General features: G+C 34.4%; 1 protein-coding gene across 2 annotated transcripts in view; it reads right to left on the minus strand.

Moving 5' to 3' along the window:
* The window catches only part of MYOM2 (myomesin 2), a 119,737-nt gene that overhangs the window by 25,569 nt on the left and 76,016 nt on the right, over positions 1-18,152 (minus strand). For both annotated transcript variants that reach the window (XM_077782382.1, XM_021551264.3), the window contains 11 exons: positions 15,705-15,888; positions 13,623-13,797; positions 12,172-12,293; positions 9,864-10,051; positions 7,256-7,382; positions 4,448-4,626; positions 4,162-4,276; positions 3,462-3,618; positions 3,264-3,370; positions 1,507-1,551; positions 906-1,042 (listed from right to left, as the gene is read on the minus strand). In XM_077782382.1, the coding sequence (XP_077638508.1) occupies positions 906-1,042; positions 1,507-1,551; positions 3,264-3,370; positions 3,462-3,618; positions 4,162-4,276; positions 4,448-4,626; positions 7,256-7,382; positions 9,864-10,051; positions 12,172-12,293; positions 13,623-13,797; positions 15,705-15,888 (1,536 nt within the window). The remainder of the gene's footprint in view (positions 1-905; positions 1,043-1,506; positions 1,552-3,263; positions 3,371-3,461; positions 3,619-4,161; positions 4,277-4,447; positions 4,627-7,255; positions 7,383-9,863; positions 10,052-12,171; positions 12,294-13,622; positions 13,798-15,704; positions 15,889-18,152) is intronic.

Here is an 18,152-nt window from a genome sequence, read left to right on the forward strand (position 1 = left end):
GGGTGGGAGTGTTGATCTACTGGAGCGTAGGAAGACTCTGCAGAGACATCTCAACAAGATCAATAGATGGCTCAAGGCCAATTGCATGAGGTTCAACAAAGCCAAGTGCTGGGTCCTGCCCTTGGGTCAAAACAAGGTTTGGGGAGGAGTTGCTGGGAAGTGACCCAGTGGGAAAGGACCTGGAGTTGCCAGTTGACAGCTGGTTGAGCATGAGCCATCAGCATGTGCCCAGGAGGTCAAGAAAGCCAATGGCATCCTGGCCTGTATCAGCAACAGTGTGACCAGCAGCACCAGGGCAGGGTTTGTACTCAGCACTGGTGAGGCCACCTCTCAAATCCTGTGTTCAGTTCTGGCTCATCACTACAAGATAGACATTGAGGTGCTGGAGTATGTTCAGAGGACAATGGAGCTGGTGAAGAGTTGAGAGCACAAGTCCTGTGAGAAGTATTTGGGGGAGGTGGGGTTGTTTAGCCTGGAGAAACAGAGGCTCAGGGAGGACCATTAGTGCTCTCTACAACTGCCTGAAGGAGGTTGTAACCAGGTTGGGATCAGCCTCTTCTCCCAAGTAACAAGCAAGAAGACAAGAAATGGGCTCAAGTTACATCAATGGAGTTTGGACTGGATATTAGGAAAAATTTCTTCACTAAAAGGGTTGTCAAGCATTGGACCAGGCTGCCCAGGGAAGTGGTTGATTCACCATCACTGGAGGCATTTAAAAGACAAATAGATGTGGCACTTAGGGATATGGTGTAGTGGCAGACTTGGCAGTGTCATGTTAACTGTTGGATTCCATGATCTTAAAGGTCATTTCCAACTTAAATAACTTTATGATTCTATGATAACAACAGAAACCTGCAGGTTTCTTAAACAAAATTACTAACGTATAGTACTTATTGTATACTTACATCACTGTTTTCGACTTCTTTATCATTAATGACAAATCTGAAAGTAGAATCTGGAGATAAGCTTTCAGCCTGAATCCAGAAACGAACTTCTCCTTTATCAAGGACCTCATAAGCTAATTCTGATTTTAGTGGTATTGCTACAAAAAAGAAAATAATCAAAAATCAATCATTCATGAAACCTTGTGAGAAATAGGAATATCATAGTAAAATACTAGCAATTCCCTATTATTTATGGATTTTTTGGGTATCAATTTTACACAGGTAAAAGTCCTCTAATGCAGTCTTTTTCTGATTTTTAAATTAATTTCCCAAAGGGATAAAAGAATTTACAGCTTTCTCTTTGTCCATTTTGTAAGGATTTAACTAGTAAAAATCTATAACGTATTGTCAAACTTCAGAGACATTTAGGAACGACAATTTTATTTGATGTCAACTAATATTCTTCTAAACAAACTAAAAGATAAGGAATCAAGGTGTTCCATGCTAAATGAAGCTGCCATAAAAAATGAAGTTGCCATTGTCTCAGGAAGAATCTTTTTGGAACTCCAGTCATTAGTATGCAGTTCTAGAAGTGTCTAATAGATTCAGATCTTCAACTTACTTGGATTCTTTATTTCATAGCTTAATGCCATCAAACGTTCAAATTCTGAAAATAAGAAAAATATTACTGTTTTAATTTATTCTGAAAAATGCAGACAGCAAATGGGTGTTGATGAAAATAAATATCAGCATCAGCAAATTTATATTCTTAAAGCTTCTATATGAATTCACAACTCTTAAAAAAATTACTGAAAAAAAATATTTAGGAAACAAATTCTGATAAATTGATTCAGCAAATGTTCCTATTGCATGCATTTTAGTACACATTCTCTTATGCAAGAGAATCTAAACAAAGCCCAAAAACTATTTTATACTTTAAAAATAGCAACATAAAAGAAGGATGGGAAACAGTAGCTTCTAAGCAGTGTATAAAGTTCCTTTATCCCCAGATTTCCTTTCTCAGAATGTTCCTGAAAATTTTGTTTTACTGTGGCAGGAAACAAGATTGAGTGCAGGTTAGTCTGAAAACAAGACAGAAAGTTCTAGTTAATGCACCAAATCCTCATGAAGGCTGTGTGAGAGTCTCGAATTTAGTTTTTTAGATTTTCATACTAATCCTATATATCCTAGTCATTACCAATAAAGATTTGGAAAATGAACATTATTACCAATTCCAAATTTACAGATAATGTAAAGACCAGAGAAAATTAACATGGATTTATGACATGATAAAGGATTTAGCAAAATTGCAGGAGAATTTATAGCTTTTGAGAGAGTAAATGGGCAATGAAATTATGGGTTTCAGTGTTAAGATGAAAAATCTGATACTTGTGCAGAGATCCAGAATAAATAAAATTGTAATTTTCAGTGATATATGATCCAAAAAGACGTAGGGGAAGAATGGAATGGGAAACACCTTCAGTGCTTTATGCAAAAAAAAATTCAAAGCTACAGCAGATGATGACAAGATCTACTGAAAGATTTCAGAGTGATGCTTCGAAACTTAGCTAAAGTACAGTTTTCATGATAATGGCTCATAAGTCTTCCATGTCCTGGAGAACTTCTTTTTTTTTCTGCTGAACATGGATTTCTTCTCACCACATACTTGGAAAGGGTGGTTTGACATGTTTCTCACTGTGAGTCCTTAAATGGCTTAGTAGGTTGAGAAGCAGAGGGATTTTAATACTTGAGGAACTGGCCAGAGCAATTACAGCCAAGAACTGGGAAAGCACCAAAGTAATTTTTATTTACTCAAAATAGCAAACTCTCCTCTTTATTTTTTATATCAGCATTTCTCAATGATAGAATAAAGTGAGACTGAAGAAAATTAATTGTGAATTCAATGAAAAAGAATAGCTACAATGAAATAAAGCAAAACTAATATATACGTAAACCAAATGATAATTTGTCCCAATGTATTTAGACCTTGTTAAAGCATCATTGTTTTTCTCATAAATTTCCTGCATCTCAGTTATGAGAAATTGCATTTAGAGCCTCAAGCACAACTGAAAGTGTGGTGTGAAAGTAAGGGATATTTACAAACACCATTGTAATTCCAGCATAATTAAAACAATTCTAATTTGCCATTTTTTTATCTTTATTTAGAAAATGTTGCCTGAAGTTATCCCAGCTTTCATTATTATGATAATCAGAAAAATAAGTAATCAAGAAAAGCCAATTGTGGGTTCTTTTTGTTTTTCTTTAATTCATAGGAAATAATGTGACAGCTGTAGGGTTCTATACTGTCTTTCCTTGGGCAATTTTTAGTGCAGTTGAGGAGATACAGTGAAGAAAGATTTGAAATTGTAAGTCCCTTACCTTGATCATCCATAATGAAGCTGGAGGAAATCCCATCTGTGTCACTAACTGAGATAGAGTAAGTTCCCAAGTCTGATTTATCAGGATTTTTGAAGTACAGCTTAGAACTAAAATCACCAATTAAAAAGAATATAATTAGCTGTGTTCATATTTTTAACATTACTTACTGATTTCCTTTCGTAGATTGGCATGACTTACTGATTTCCTTCTGTTTCAATCTTAAACTTATGAGAATCATCAATCTCCTCATAAGATTTACCCCATGCAAAATGAGATGCATCTGTTGCTTCTTTGCACTCAAAAGCCAGGTAAATATTACCCTCATCATCCACACCTGAATAGATTTCTTTTGTTCCTGCAAAATAGGAATCAACTCAAATGTGAAGACTGCAGTTTTCTGTAAAGGTTCAATTCATAAATTACTAAAGCCCATATCTATTTTGTCCTAAAAGATTTTATTAGCAGGTCTTAAAGCAGGTTTATGTCATGTGCTGACTCAGCATCACATTCTCGTAAGTTTCTTACTCTACATAAAAGAAATGAATGATTTTACTAATAAATGCTTATTGAGAAACAAATTAATAAGATATAATGAAATGTTTAAACAAACCAATTTTAGTATCATTCCTGAAACATTAATAAATGTGTTTCACAACAAGTAGCACCTTTGTTAGAATAAAAACCAGAATAAGTGATCATCAAATAACTCCAGTAGTAAGTAAAGGAAAAAATTCTAATCACTGTATCTGTATCCACATGATTTTTTCTTTAAGTTTTAAGGCTAAGAGATTCTTAATTATTTAAATACTTATATGTGATATAATATCAAATTAGGTTGATTAAACTCAATTCCCATATTTTAGTATTTAAGAAACAAAGATTAAACAATTAATTTTACCTGGCCGTTCCTCAACAAGCACTGGTTCAGATATTTCAGATGACTTGCCTACCCCAGCATCATTCACTGCACGAACTTTGAAAACATAGGTATGACCCTCATGTAAATCAGTGACCTTAAACAAGATAAAGGGCAAAGCCAATTTAAAAAAACAATTAAACTATTTTTGTTTACTTATATGAAGATATTAGCAGAAGCTGAAGTTCAAATACATATCTTTTTTTTATACTCAATCAGAACTTCTAGTAGTCAGTTTTATATTAATAATAATTAATGAAAATGTTACCTTAAAATAGCGCTTTGAAGTAGGTGTTTCATTAGCTGTGATCCAGTCTTCTGCATCTACTTCTTTATAGTCCACTAAATACCCAGTAATAGGGCTTTTGCCTTCATACACAGGAGCTTTCCACAGAAGAACTAGTGATGTATTTCTAACTTCACATATCATGAGATCATACGCAGGACCTAAAATATTTCAAATATTGGAAATTCACTTCAATGTAATGAACTTTGGCAAGCTGTTCCTGTAGAAGCTGAAATGTACTGCTGTAATTTTGACTGTATCTACTTTCAAAAATCTCATCCTTTATAATACACCTGGTATATGTGGTATTTGGGTCATTTCCCCCTCATGGTTGCATACAGCAATCCCTGCCTTATACAGTGAGTGACATTAGTATTCTGAAGCATACTTGCTTAGCTAGATCCCAGTAACTTTATTTTAAGGTTAACCTAATCATGTAGAAAATCCATGAAGATTAAGATTTTCCAGCAAGAAAGAGAAGTTTCTTGTCTATTATTTAACCCACCAGCCTCACATCAAAGTTGCTTCACTGAGTCTGATTCAGGTTCATAATTTAATATCTGGTTTTTTTATCTTTTCATTAGTATATATGAGCCATGATCTTTCAAAGTAATCCAAAATCCAGTGGAACCAAGGGACTTTGGATCAGGCTTCTTGCTCCCTGACAAAAGAATTTTTACTGTGAACTGGATAGCTGCAGCTGAGAGAAACTTCTCAGGATAAATGATATCTGTTAGGAGAAATATTTAAACCTAAAAGATCCTGATATTCTACAAATAAATGAGAGTTTATGTTTGCAACTACCAGGTTATGTACTTCCTAATGTACTTTCCTTCTCCTTCACTAACTGTTGAAGTGCCATTCAGTCTAACTTATAGCAGTTATTTTTTTTATACTCTTGATACTTACACTAGTAAATAAATATAAATGTAAAAGCATAATTATATAAGTTTCCTACCATGTCAAGCATCCATGACAAAATATTCATATTCAGTCAAATTATATTCCTTGCTTCTTGTGCTTTATATGTAGAAAGCTGAAGACTAAGGATTAACTTGAGACTTAAGGATTTCCTCAGTTTTCAAGATATTCATTTTCTCTACAACACGTCTTACCATTTAAAATAATCATTAAAAAATTGAGTGGAAAGCCTTACAAATAAATCTAATTGCCATTCCAGCCTACATGATGTTAATCAATTATGAGTGAACATAAAATTTGTAAAGGATGATATTCAGCAAATACACTGAGGGAAAGAGAAAAATTAGAAGTTTTTCTCCAAAGTGGATAAACACATTTCAGAAAAGAAACATATTAAATACTTGTTGCAGACCTTATAAAGATAAATATTAGATTTCTCATGGAAAGAATGCTATTTTCAAGGAACCTAAAGCCTTCCCTCAGGGCTCGTTAAAAATTCCAGTCTGAATGTCCATATATCCACAGGTAATTAAAAATACACTGTGAAATGGACCCGATAGAAATCTAGACAGTACAAGGAAAAGTGTAATGAAGGATGTTCTGTTCAGAGGAGTGTGAGACACAGCTATTTCTTTTTATTTAAAGCAATGTAAGATAATCCATTAACAATTATTGCTAACACAGAGAAACTCACAGAGACACCTAAAACTAAAGTTTTGTGGGAGGATGAAATAATTATGGACTCTGAGCAAAGAATCCATCACTTATGCTGGAAATCCTGCAAAAGGTTTTGGCCTTTCTAAGGAAACCTTCCTTCTATAGCAAAAGGTGAAAGAATATTTTGTTGACGCTTGGGAGTATATTGCAGTCACATTACACTAGTCCTCAGTACCTTTAGTAAGTCTGGGAAAGGGGTCAGGGTCTTTCTCCCAGTCTTAAATCCCAACTATTTCTTTTCATTATTGCTAAGCCATTGTTTTTTTAAATATGTATTATTTAAAAATGTATTTTTAAAAAGGCTTGTGAAGTATTTAACAGGTCCAGAGATTTGAGGTTTTTTGCAGGGTGGGCAATGTTCTTTGCAGGTAGTGGGTTTTTTTAAGCAGGAGGAAAGCAATACTATCTATTCAACTCATATAATAATGAGAACATAATAAGCCAAACACTAAAAAGGTCAGATTGTTCATTATGGAAATTTCGCTATCTCCATTCCCTGAAAACACATTTTATTTCTTTATCTGTCATTTAAAATGAAGGATAATTTTCACTTCTTTATACATTATGTAATTTCAATGATGTTTTGAAAAAACTGTAGCAAGCATAAATTGTAGATAATTTCTTTAAGAAAAAAAATTGTTCAAATGATGATGCATTTACACTAAATATTATGAGATTATAAGAAAATGTTATTAAAGTTAAGGTCAGGAGAGTAAACATTTTATTATTGACAGCTTTGTTGTCATTAAATCCATATGGTAAGATTTTTGAACTCTGACAAATTTAGCTAAAAAACATAAAGACAAACAGTTTTTCAGCAAAAAATATGGGCATTTAAAGGAACTAACTTGGAACTTAATAGTGCAATTTTTGTTTTAGAGGGCAAAAAGAGGGGGATTTGTAAGCAGGCAAATGACTCGCAGAAGGTAAAGTTATAGTTACTCTACCCAGCATTGAAAAATACTTATTTTCCCAGGAAATAGATGTCATCATTGGATGTGTGGCAGTAACTTTTAACAGATCTCAGAAGCAAGGGCAAACTCAACAGGAACTATGGAAGAAATTAAGCAAAAGACATCCTGCAGAGTTTGGCTAGAACTCCATGGCTGTGTTTTAAGGACTTTGAGATTCATCAAGAACTGATATACTTACCAGGTTCTGGCATAGTCCAGGCTTTACACTTAAAATGCTCACTGGGGTCTGAAGGTTGACCTATTCCAACCAGATTTGCAGCAGCAACTTTGAATTCATAGAAGGCATCTTCAATCAAATCCTCTACCTTTTTTCATTGGAGAAAACAATTAAATATATCAAAAGCCATTATTTATATTCATTTAATAAATTCTTGGATATAAGCGTTCATTAATTGATTATCAGGCCTTACTTCTGTGCTGAAGGGTCTAATTTGAATACTTTACTCTTAAACCAAACACACTGCAGAGCTCTATATTATATGTCCATGTTTCAGTCACATAATCAGAGGAATAACAGCACTCATATATTGGCAGGAAAAGTTGTAAGAGTTTAGAGCAAAGGTTCAAGGAGCCCAATCAATGAATGATCACTAGCAGGTACATATGTGTGAGTGTTCTAAAATTAAATACCTTCTTGCATTGTTTGTGAATGGCTGTTCATAAGGCATTCACTTAATCAACAATTAAAACTGTGCTTTGCTTAAAAAGGTCACAAAGGACTGACCTAGGGAGAAAAGTAAATCATAGAAAAATAAAAGAAAAAACAATCCAATTAGTTCCACAATATGCTGATATAATTCCAGGCAAGAGCCTCTAAGTAGTATTTTGTGGTGTGTATGAATCTTTCTCTTAATGTTACTTACCATTAGAAAGTGAGAAAGTAATGGGTATGAAAGTAACTGGAAGAGCAGAATCCCATAATAATCTTCTGCAAACATCCCCAGTAAATGAACTCTGATTTATCTAATGAGCCCATCCCCACACCAGCCTCTCAGATTTTGAGATCAAAGTAGAGGACTAGAAGACATTAATATCTTGACACCCAGAGCACCTCATGGCAGCAGCCCTCTTCCATTCTTCTTCTTTCAGAACACTTAAATACAAAAAATCAAGTCTTCTACACATGATTCCTCTGAATAATTTTTTCACAGTTATATTTAATCATAGGTCTCAAGAGAGACAGCTAAGAGTGGTACTCCTAGTGGAAATACCAGTTTTAGATTTTCATTAATAAATAGTTGTCTTTGAAAATGTGAGATAAAAAAGGATTTTGGTGCAATTTTTTTAATGATAAAAAAACATGTGATGGTAACAAACATATCAGGTAGCATCAATTTCAAGACCAAAGCAAACAAAGTAACAGAAAAGTCAGGCTCTAAAATAATTTAGACATAATTTCCTGAAGACAAGGAGCTACAAAGTGTGACTCACAAGACAAAAAACAGATCAACCTGTGAAAATGATTTTGAAATCCCAGGTTATTAAGGGAAAGAATATTTGTGGGGTTCCCATAGAAATATCTTATCAGACAAGGTTCAAGCTTCAGTGATTTTCCAGTGCTGTACTGAATAGCTTGGGCATTCTCTGTTGGCAGTATGTCATAAAATATTCTGTGCTACTAAAAGCTGTCTTGGTTTTGTTTACCATCAGTATTTCAGATTCTAGCCATTCAAACTAACGTATGAAGATGCACCTTTAGGCATAAATATAGTTACTGGCAGGGGTGACACTTAAATACCTAGTTAAATTCTCAATGGTAAGCCCTAATTTATATTACTCATTTGTTTACAAATGCATTAAAAATAAAAATATGTGGAAAGCATTGCTTAGTATTGCCTTTTCATTCCTATCCTACCTGTCCCTTTTTTCTTTCTCACCATTCATGGTCCATCTGCTACGCAGAGATGCCAGTCATAGAATGCAGGCATGCATGCATGCAGGCAGAGTATTGCTGCCTGCTTTCTGAGCATGAAATATTCTTCCTCAGCTCATCTGCATCATTATCTTCTACTTCCGTGTCAAATACCTGCAAGACTTACTTCTGCCCTAAGGTTTACAGCAAACTTGCTGACTTGCAGAAATAAAATTTTAAGTATTTGTCTGTAAAATCTGATTGTTTAATTTAAAAAGTATCACATTGATTGATTACTTGCTATATCTTATCTCCCTAACTTTTCCTCATGGAAGTTCACATCCAAATTTTCCTATTCCTGTAAGAAACATTTCATAAATTGCAAGTGCAACCAGAAATAATTTATTTCAAAACTGTACTCTGTGGAGGTGGTGATGAGACATAATGCTGAGTTCATTAATAAACATGCTTTTTCAGCATGTTTATGCTGAAGGCAGATTTTGAGAGTAAGAACAGAGACACATTTTCTCTCATCCCTTCTCCATTTCGTTTGCAAGTCCTCAGTTCTACAGAGAGCAGTTACTGTCCTGCTAAATGTTTCCATCCTTTCTCTGTATGTTATTATAGTGGTGATGTATACAGTGATCATTAACAAAAATAGTTTGGGAAACATTTTATAGCTCATTCCTCTTATTCCTTGTGAAAAATGTGCTTCACACTTTTGCCTGCAAAATTTACTTATCTCAATGGTCTCATTTGTATTAGAACTTCACAGCACTGATCTTTTAGCCCAGGTGTAACATTGCTGCACTCTGAATGGAAGTGCCTAATTTTGTTGAAGTATTTAAAGAATTTCTCTATTTTCATATTTTAAAAAGTCCAAAGAAAAACTTCAAATCAACTGCAAAAATATAATGAGGAAAAAAATACTAACCGTATAAATCGTCTGGGTAATAAGGGAAGAATTGACTTCATGCCAGTTTTGATGGTTAGCTTCCCGTTTATCCATATAATAACCAAGGATTGGTGAACCTCCACTGTACGTTGGTGCTTTCCAGCCAAGGGTCATTGAATGCCCATCACAGTTCAGAAGAGTGATACCATGAGGATATGAAGGACAAGCTACAAGGAAATAAGCAAGCTGAGAGTTAGGACAGAGTCTAAAACACTGCAGTGTAGAAGTTTCTTAGCACGTTTGATACTGCTTCTGTTTTCTGCAGCATAGTGCTCTTAGCTGCACAGTGAGAGCAAAGTGGTTGTAAAGTTGCTAAGCAACATTCATTTTATCACCAGATATAAACATGCCTAACGTTTTGCCCTCTCAGAAGGTAGGAAGGAAGAGTAGATGATTGCGAGGAAATAGTAATGTCAGCATCTTCAAACAAAAAATTATGCTAAAAGATTAAGATGGGTCAGAAGACCTCTTCCTAGGAAGAAAAAAACAAGCTGCTCAAATACATATGGAATACAGTAAAAATCATCCAGTAAAAAAAGAAAAAATATTATAAACTTTAATTGAGTCATGTGACTGACTGATTTGTGGCCACCACAGTTTTCCTGTACTGTCCTGATATTATATGTTTTATTCAAAGTGTGACTGCTTTTTAGTAAAAGAACAGAAGATATTTAGACTTTCAGACTATGTTGAGGCAGAGAAGTAATGTCCTTCATGACGTTCCTTTCATGGGTTTACTCCCTTCTGTAGCAGAAACAGAATTGTCACCTAAGGATGAAGAAAACCCTTTCTCTGAGCTTTTTAATCCCCTCCTACTGGCAAGCATGCCTTGTAGCAAGCAGTTCTGAATTTGTCATCCATGCTTGAAAGTCTGTCCAAAGATATGTATTTCTTGGCACTGGAGTGCTTCAATCAGTACAGCTAAACACCTGTCCCTAAAGCTGATCTGATACTTTCAGCTGAATTACCAGGATAACTTGAGAGAATGTAACTTACCTCATTCAGAAGAGAATACATTAGCAAAGACCTTAGTACAGTCCCTGATCCTGTAGCTGTACTAGTGACCACCATGAAAACTGACAGTAATCAGCAGAACTGTCCTTTAATACTTTTTTTTTTTTTTTTTCAGATATGGTGCTATACTCAGAGGTCACAAAATAATGGCCTTTGTGTATACTGCCACTTCTTGGTAAATAAGAATGACTGTAGTAAATTCCTGTAAATAATCTTAAAGTAATACTACAGAAAGATTCTGGCCACACTAATACTAGGTCATCTATAAATAGTCCTGCTAAATTCCTCTAAAGGCTACAAAAATGGATAAAAGCTGTCCATGTCCTATCAGTGTGTGTAAGATCCACATGCTCTGTGTTTGGTGATAATACCCCATGCAATCCTCATCTCCAAAGCACACAGTGAAAATAAGGTGCAAGTGCATTTACAATATTGTGGTGATAGATGTGCAAGTGTCCATGCACCACCTACCCATATGAGACACACTTCCTCCTAAAAAAGTCAAATAGAGTAACTTTGTCAGTAACATACAAATTTACTGCCTATTGGCTACTGAATTATAAATCTTTTAGAGGATTATTTCTCACAAATATGTCTACTGGTCTTCTCCAAGAGGTGGAGGGGACTCTGCTGGGGAAAACATGTTCTATTTAAAGTTTTTCAGTATGGAAATGACACTGTCCCTTAACTCAAATTGAACTACGATAGCCCAGATCTGTGTATTCTTTGTTGTAAATACTTATTCAACACTTCAGTCAACTTGTACCGTTCCCACTGAAGCCTGCATGACTGATCTTACACAGAAATTTTGTTTGTGGGACAACAGAGGAGGTAGATTGTGCTCCAACCTGGAGCAAACAAAAAAGATTTTCTGTTTGGTTCAGTTACAGAGAAATAAAACTTACTGAAACTCTTATAAATGGAGCAGATACCATGCTAAAATGTTTTGTAACACTCCAAGTCACTCAAAAACTAATTGTCTAAGTTAATCAGTATTTAAATTTCTTTTATACAGCCTAGGAGCAAAAGGCAATCTGGTCATTAAAGTGCATCTTACCCAATATTTCTAACAGTCATTATAAATAAATTTTTTCTATAAAACAGTGTATTTTCTCTAGAATATTCATATGCCAGAGAATAGACATCATTAAACAGATGTGCATGACAGCTGCAAGGTATGCTATTATAGTGAATCAGACCAAGGGAGATGATTGCTGAAGATATGTCACTCATTTGGGGAAGAAGAAGATGAGTTGCACAGAATCACACTTACTAAGGGCTGCCTGCACTGTTACAGCCTCCGACTCCTGCGAGTTTTCACTCAATCCTAAAGCATTCACAGCTTTCACACGGAAGACATATTGCTCTCCAGTTTCCAAACCATGAACAACAAACCTGGGTTAAAAAAAATAGCATCACATATTAGTGTATCTTTTATGGGAATCATTCTATTCTGTAACATGAAATTGTTGTATCAATTAAAAAGCTCAACTTCATGAGTGCTTCACAAAGGAAAATATTTCCAAGAGGAAAACTGTAAAAGGTATGATGTAGTACAATATAATGGAAGGGACACTGCAGACAAAATTGCAGTACTCATTAGATTGTTAGTACTGATCTAGCAGGTGAAGTCAGATAAAATATAATTTATTCCCTCTAAACTTTATCTTGCTAAATTCTAATCTATTCTGGGAAGAAAATGTATTTTTCACTGTAGTTTTATATTCGTTGTCAAAAATAGTTTTCAGTTTTGATCTGAGTTTCTTAGGTAATTACTGCACTAAACAAAATACTCAGAGCTATCCTATTGTAATTTATGTTCACATATAAATAAATGAAATGTTTTTTTCTTATTGTTGTGCTTTCTCAACCCCCTTTGACCAAGAATTAGTCTCTACTTTTTTTTAATCAAATTTCTTGACTACTTGAAAAAAGGACTCATCAGAATACAAAGTCACTCAGTTAATGACTGATATAATCCACTACACAAAATTACATGCTTTTTATAGAAAATACAAACGAAAAATCTAATCTTTGCATTTGGTGATTGATTCCAATAAAAATAAATATGATTTTTCACAGAGGAAATTGCTTGAGGAATCTCATAGTGAAGTTTGATATCTTCAGGAGGGAGTAAGAAATCATCAGAAATTGAAACAGTGCTAATGTCGTGACAAGGGAATTAGAGTCTACTGTTTTTTATCTAGAGATGTAACAGATCAGGGAGCTCTGATGTTTCTGGAATGGGACACTTGGCTTTTCTGCACAATAGTGTCAGCTGCCAAAGCACTTTTGCCACCATATTTATAGCAGAAATGGCCTGACCTTTTGCTCTGTTATTCATGGACTATGATAAAGCTGTAGAATTCCCTCTCCTTTTTCATACTTTTCCTCATGAGATCTGTTTACCCCACAACATAACTTATACTTTAAAAGGGCATATTTTGCACTTACTCATGTCCAAGACACTCAGAATCATGTCTCTAGAATCTGCTTTTAAAACTCAAAGTTGTGGAATAGGAAAATATATGCCAAAAAAATAAAAAGATGAGGAGAATTGCCCTGCAATTTGGAAATCGTGGCTCTGAGAATCTGCAGACTGTTTTTCTTCACATTCATTCAACATTCTCCGTCAATTATAATCCTATGTCTTAGCATATAAATTGTCCTAAAAATATCCTGCAGTTTTCAAACTTCACAAAAATAAAGGAATACTATCAATACCTGTTATATTTAATAGGTTTATGGTTACTGGGTTCCCAGCGATTTGATCCCACCACAGAATACTCAATGTAGTAGCCATATAAATCCTCTTCATGCTTTGGTTTATCCCATTGAACTACAACTGATGTTTTTGTATTCCTTGTGGCCACCACCTGACCAGGTGCAGATGGTAAAACTGAGAAAAAGAGATAAAATATATACATATTAGAAAATACATAAAAAGAAAAATAATTTGAACTAGATGAAACACTGTATAATTTGATCATATTTAATCACTACAGCTATAACTACTCCTACCATGTTAATATTGTTATATGATATGTATTTTAGTATATTTCTTTAAGTCTGGTTATACAATAGTCAATTATAGGAGCACATATTTTCAAATAGGAGTGTGGATAAAAGCATACAGATATGAAAATGTGTGTGTCTACAAGCACATATTCTTGAGCTGCCACTATAGTGGGCTAGGGCTTAACTCAGTTACACAAATAAATAAATTTAGGGCCATTTTGGACCATCTGTCACTTCTTCATGGAGTTGTCAGATATGACTCAGGAGATAATCCCTACAGTCCTCTGAAATGGCAAACTGAAAGCATTTGAAAAGGATGTCACTGTGGCCAGGTAAACTGAGCATTCCATCAGTGCTCAGTAGGGTGCTGAATATTATTCATCTCACCCCAAAACAGACACTCTACAGCTGGGTGACATGGGGCAACTTATGACAACATCAGCCACCTTATATTCTAGGCTCCAATTGCAACAGTCAGAGCAGAAGCATCTACTGCACGTGTAGATAACATACCTGTGTTTGGAAACACCCAAATTTAGATTTTAACCTCAAACTTGAATACTTCTTTACCACTCAGTTGCATCACTTTCAGTGTCATTTAGGATAGCCTAGGATACCCCAACCATTCTTTAGTTTCAGCTCATGAGGTACCAATAATCACTGAGTAAGGATTGCCATCCCCATGAAGGTGTCCCAGTCACCCTTAAGAATATCAAATGACACTAAATGCAGGCAACTAAAAGGAGTCAAGTGTTTCTGCTATACTTTAGCTCAAGTGGCAAACTCTGTCTCTGAAAATACTCCTGAAGTTTCTCTTTAAAACAGTTTCTTTTTAAATGGTGCTTTATTTAAAGCTGTGATTATGCAGAAGGTGTTGCGTTAATCCTGAAGGGATAGCTTATTTTCTGTACTAAGTGCAATAAATACAGTGTTTTTCTTCTCTACCTTGGTGAATTTTGAATGGTTTAAATAATTTATGTGCATTAATGAGACATCAAATCAAGAATATATGAAAGCAAAAGATGCTTTTCTTTGTCACGTAGTTACAGATCAAGCTGAAAGTATGGACTATATTTTTTAACTATGGTATATCATATACTGTAAATATTTTTTATATTGCTAGAAAGCATACTAGTAGGATGTTCACTTATTGACAGTTATCAATACATCAAGCTATTATGTGTGATTTCTGTAAAACTGCAAAAACAAAACAAATATTTCAAAAACAAGATGAATAACCGCTCCCTAAATTTTCATTTGTGTTTTTGAATGTGATCCCGAGATAAACAATTAATTTTTATTTGGAAAATCACCATTGAATATGTAGTTGTATCTTTCCCCGAAGTCTACTCATCTGTATGACAGAGGAATAGTGCACTAGCAGTAATTTGCAGCTCAGAATACTAAGAAAGAAAGGAAAGGCTACCTTATCTAGCTGAAACTGTAGGTAATTAGGTACTATATAATTACCTGAGCCAGAAAATATAATTATCTAATTTAGTGATCAACCTATTTTTTGATGTTGCATTAATAGACCACTGAAGAGTGAATAGCTAAAAATAGTAATACTGATTATTGTTTTCAGTAGCAAGGCTTGTGATCACTAGGAAAATTCAGGAAAGTCTCTAAAATTTAAAATCTTTGTCTTTTTTAAATCCTTCACAGAACTGAACACAAAAACGTCAACTACTACTATTGTAGTTATACTAATCTAATGAGAGTTGTCTATTTCCAGTTTGTAAAATATATATTGTTTTTAATATTAATGTCTTAAAATTAATACCTTACCAATAGTATCTTGTGGCTGAATAGGTTCTGTGATTTCAGATGGATCACTGATGCCATTTTTATTTGCTGACAACACTCGGAAAACATATGGTTTTCCTTCAGCAAGGTCAAAAACTGCATAGCGAGGAGATTTTACTGCAACCTGTGCGTTGACTCTTTGCCAGCTTCCACTGCCGACCATGGACTACAAAAAACAACAAAAAAAGCCATGAATAATTTCTGTGAACTGTCAAAATGTGAACATATTGTTGTATTGCATCCTGTCATGAATTTATTTAGGAGCTATGAGAGAAGGATCACTCTCAAATGCCTGACTTAAACATATGCAAATTCTCATTGCTGGTGCATTCCATTACTCTACAAAAAGGTCTGAATAGCTCATTGTCTCCTTGCCTGTCTCGACTTCAATACATACATACAGCCAGCATTCTTTTAGGGTTGTGACTGTCAACTGTGATTGGCCCCAAGGAATTCCTTTCATGTCCTGCAAAACTCACATGAGCACCCAAAGTTTTGGAGTCAAGCAAACAAGCCCTAACCCAAATTCTGCAGGAAGGTGGGGAGGGAAACATTACTTTACTCACAACTTTATTTATTCTGTTGAGTAAGGTCATGTCCCCTAAAAGCATTCATCAAATGAAGTAATTACTTTTGTGTATTCTCAGTGCAGAAGCTGAGATTATCATCACCACAACTGCACATGAAAGAGAGCCAGAAAATCAGTACTCTGAGAGAAATCTGCTGTCCATTAGATTTCCCACATAAACTGTTTATTCTAACCAAAAATCAGTCATGGAACTTTCAGAAATTTCAAAATTTTCAAAAACATATGTGCCTAATAAAGAGATTGAAGAAAATTTCCTTTCTACACAGAGAAGTGCATATAGTTTATATATTTATAAAATTTTGGAACAGAAATTCCAGGAACAAAATCTTATAGACTGTGAATTTCTTAGAGGAGGAACAGTGTTTCATAGGTGCTTGGAAATTTCCCTGTATATAATGACACTTACAGTAGACAAATAATAATAATGTAAACAGTTGGAGTCCATATATCAAAATCTTTCTTATAGGTACTGAACCCACCTAGTGTTCTCAACAGAAAAAAAGAAATATAATTTTCATAATAAAAAGCTGTAAAATATGAAATAAATATTATTTTGCCATAGATTTTGCTTCATACCATGAAAAACATTAATTTATTCTTTTCATAAAGAATCAACATCACAATTTATTCTGCAGTTTGATTTGATTTATCTGTTAAAAAAGTATTTCAAGAGAACATAGAAAACTCATTTCCATATTGTGTCTCTTAAAGGCTTTACAAATACATTTTTATTCTTCAGGATTGAATCTTCTTTATTTGAAATAAAATAATTAGAAACTGTTGTAAATTAACAGACGACAGTGGAAAGCAGAAAAGCAAACATTCACCTATGAACTAAGATATTCCTATACATCAGTTATTTATGCAAAAAGATTTTAAATTCAGGTATTAATTAGTACAATGAACCTCTTTTGTCTAATAATAGCATTTTAGTCCTCATTCTTACTTTCCTTCAGTAAGTCTGGTGTTTAATTGAGACTTTTTTTCATCATTGTCAGTGCTGTGTACTGTTTCTGGAGCTATAAAAATTTATTTGTATAAAACAAGCAGATGATGTATATTTTCCAATTCATTCTTAGAATGAAATTCAGCTGAACAAGTGTAGGTGTCCACTCAATGAAAATCTACTTCTGAGTTTTTTATCTGGGCTATTTCTGCATATTCTGGAACTAATAATGTGCTTCCATGACAAGAGCTGGTTCAAAATCCTTACATCTATATTCTTGAAATTTATAGATAAGCAAAGACATATGTAAGTGAGAATAAATGCAAGAAAGACGTTATATCATTGCATAGAAAGAAAAACTAGACATTTGTTTGAATGAAAATTTTTATTACTTCTTTTGAATCTGTAAGGCAGAGTGGGAGAAATGGTCATGCTTGCTGGAAAATTTAACCAGTGAGTGGTGTTCACTTTATATCGATTTCTTCAACATCCAGCAAGTATTGGATGATGAAGAGTGTAGAAATGGCTATGGGATTCTTTTGAAGTGGAGGGGGTTTTTGTGTGTCTGAGAGGGAAAAGACAAGCTGGGGGTCTGCAAAAAGAGGAGTGACATGAACAAGACAGCTGGGGAATGAACTGTGGAGGAATGTGCAGAGTTTTAGATGTGTGAAGGAAAAAACTTGCATAGTAAGGGCCTGAGAAAAGGCTGCTACAATATTCATGGTTCAGATTGAACGTGTGGCAGTTTTATGAAGAGGTTTAGTATTTGTGGATTGGTAAGAGGGTGCATGTGCTAGAGGCATAATTCATAAAAACTAAGTATAGCTTGACCTGTAAGTGTTTTAGAGGTCAGGTATGAAGCCCATTTTACCTACTAGGAAAACTTTGTAACAAG

Source organism: Lonchura striata, chromosome 3, assembly GCF_046129695.1.
Source record: "Lonchura striata isolate bLonStr1 chromosome 3, bLonStr1.mat, whole genome shotgun sequence".
NCBI lineage: Eukaryota > Metazoa > Chordata > Aves > Passeriformes > Estrildidae > Lonchura > Lonchura striata.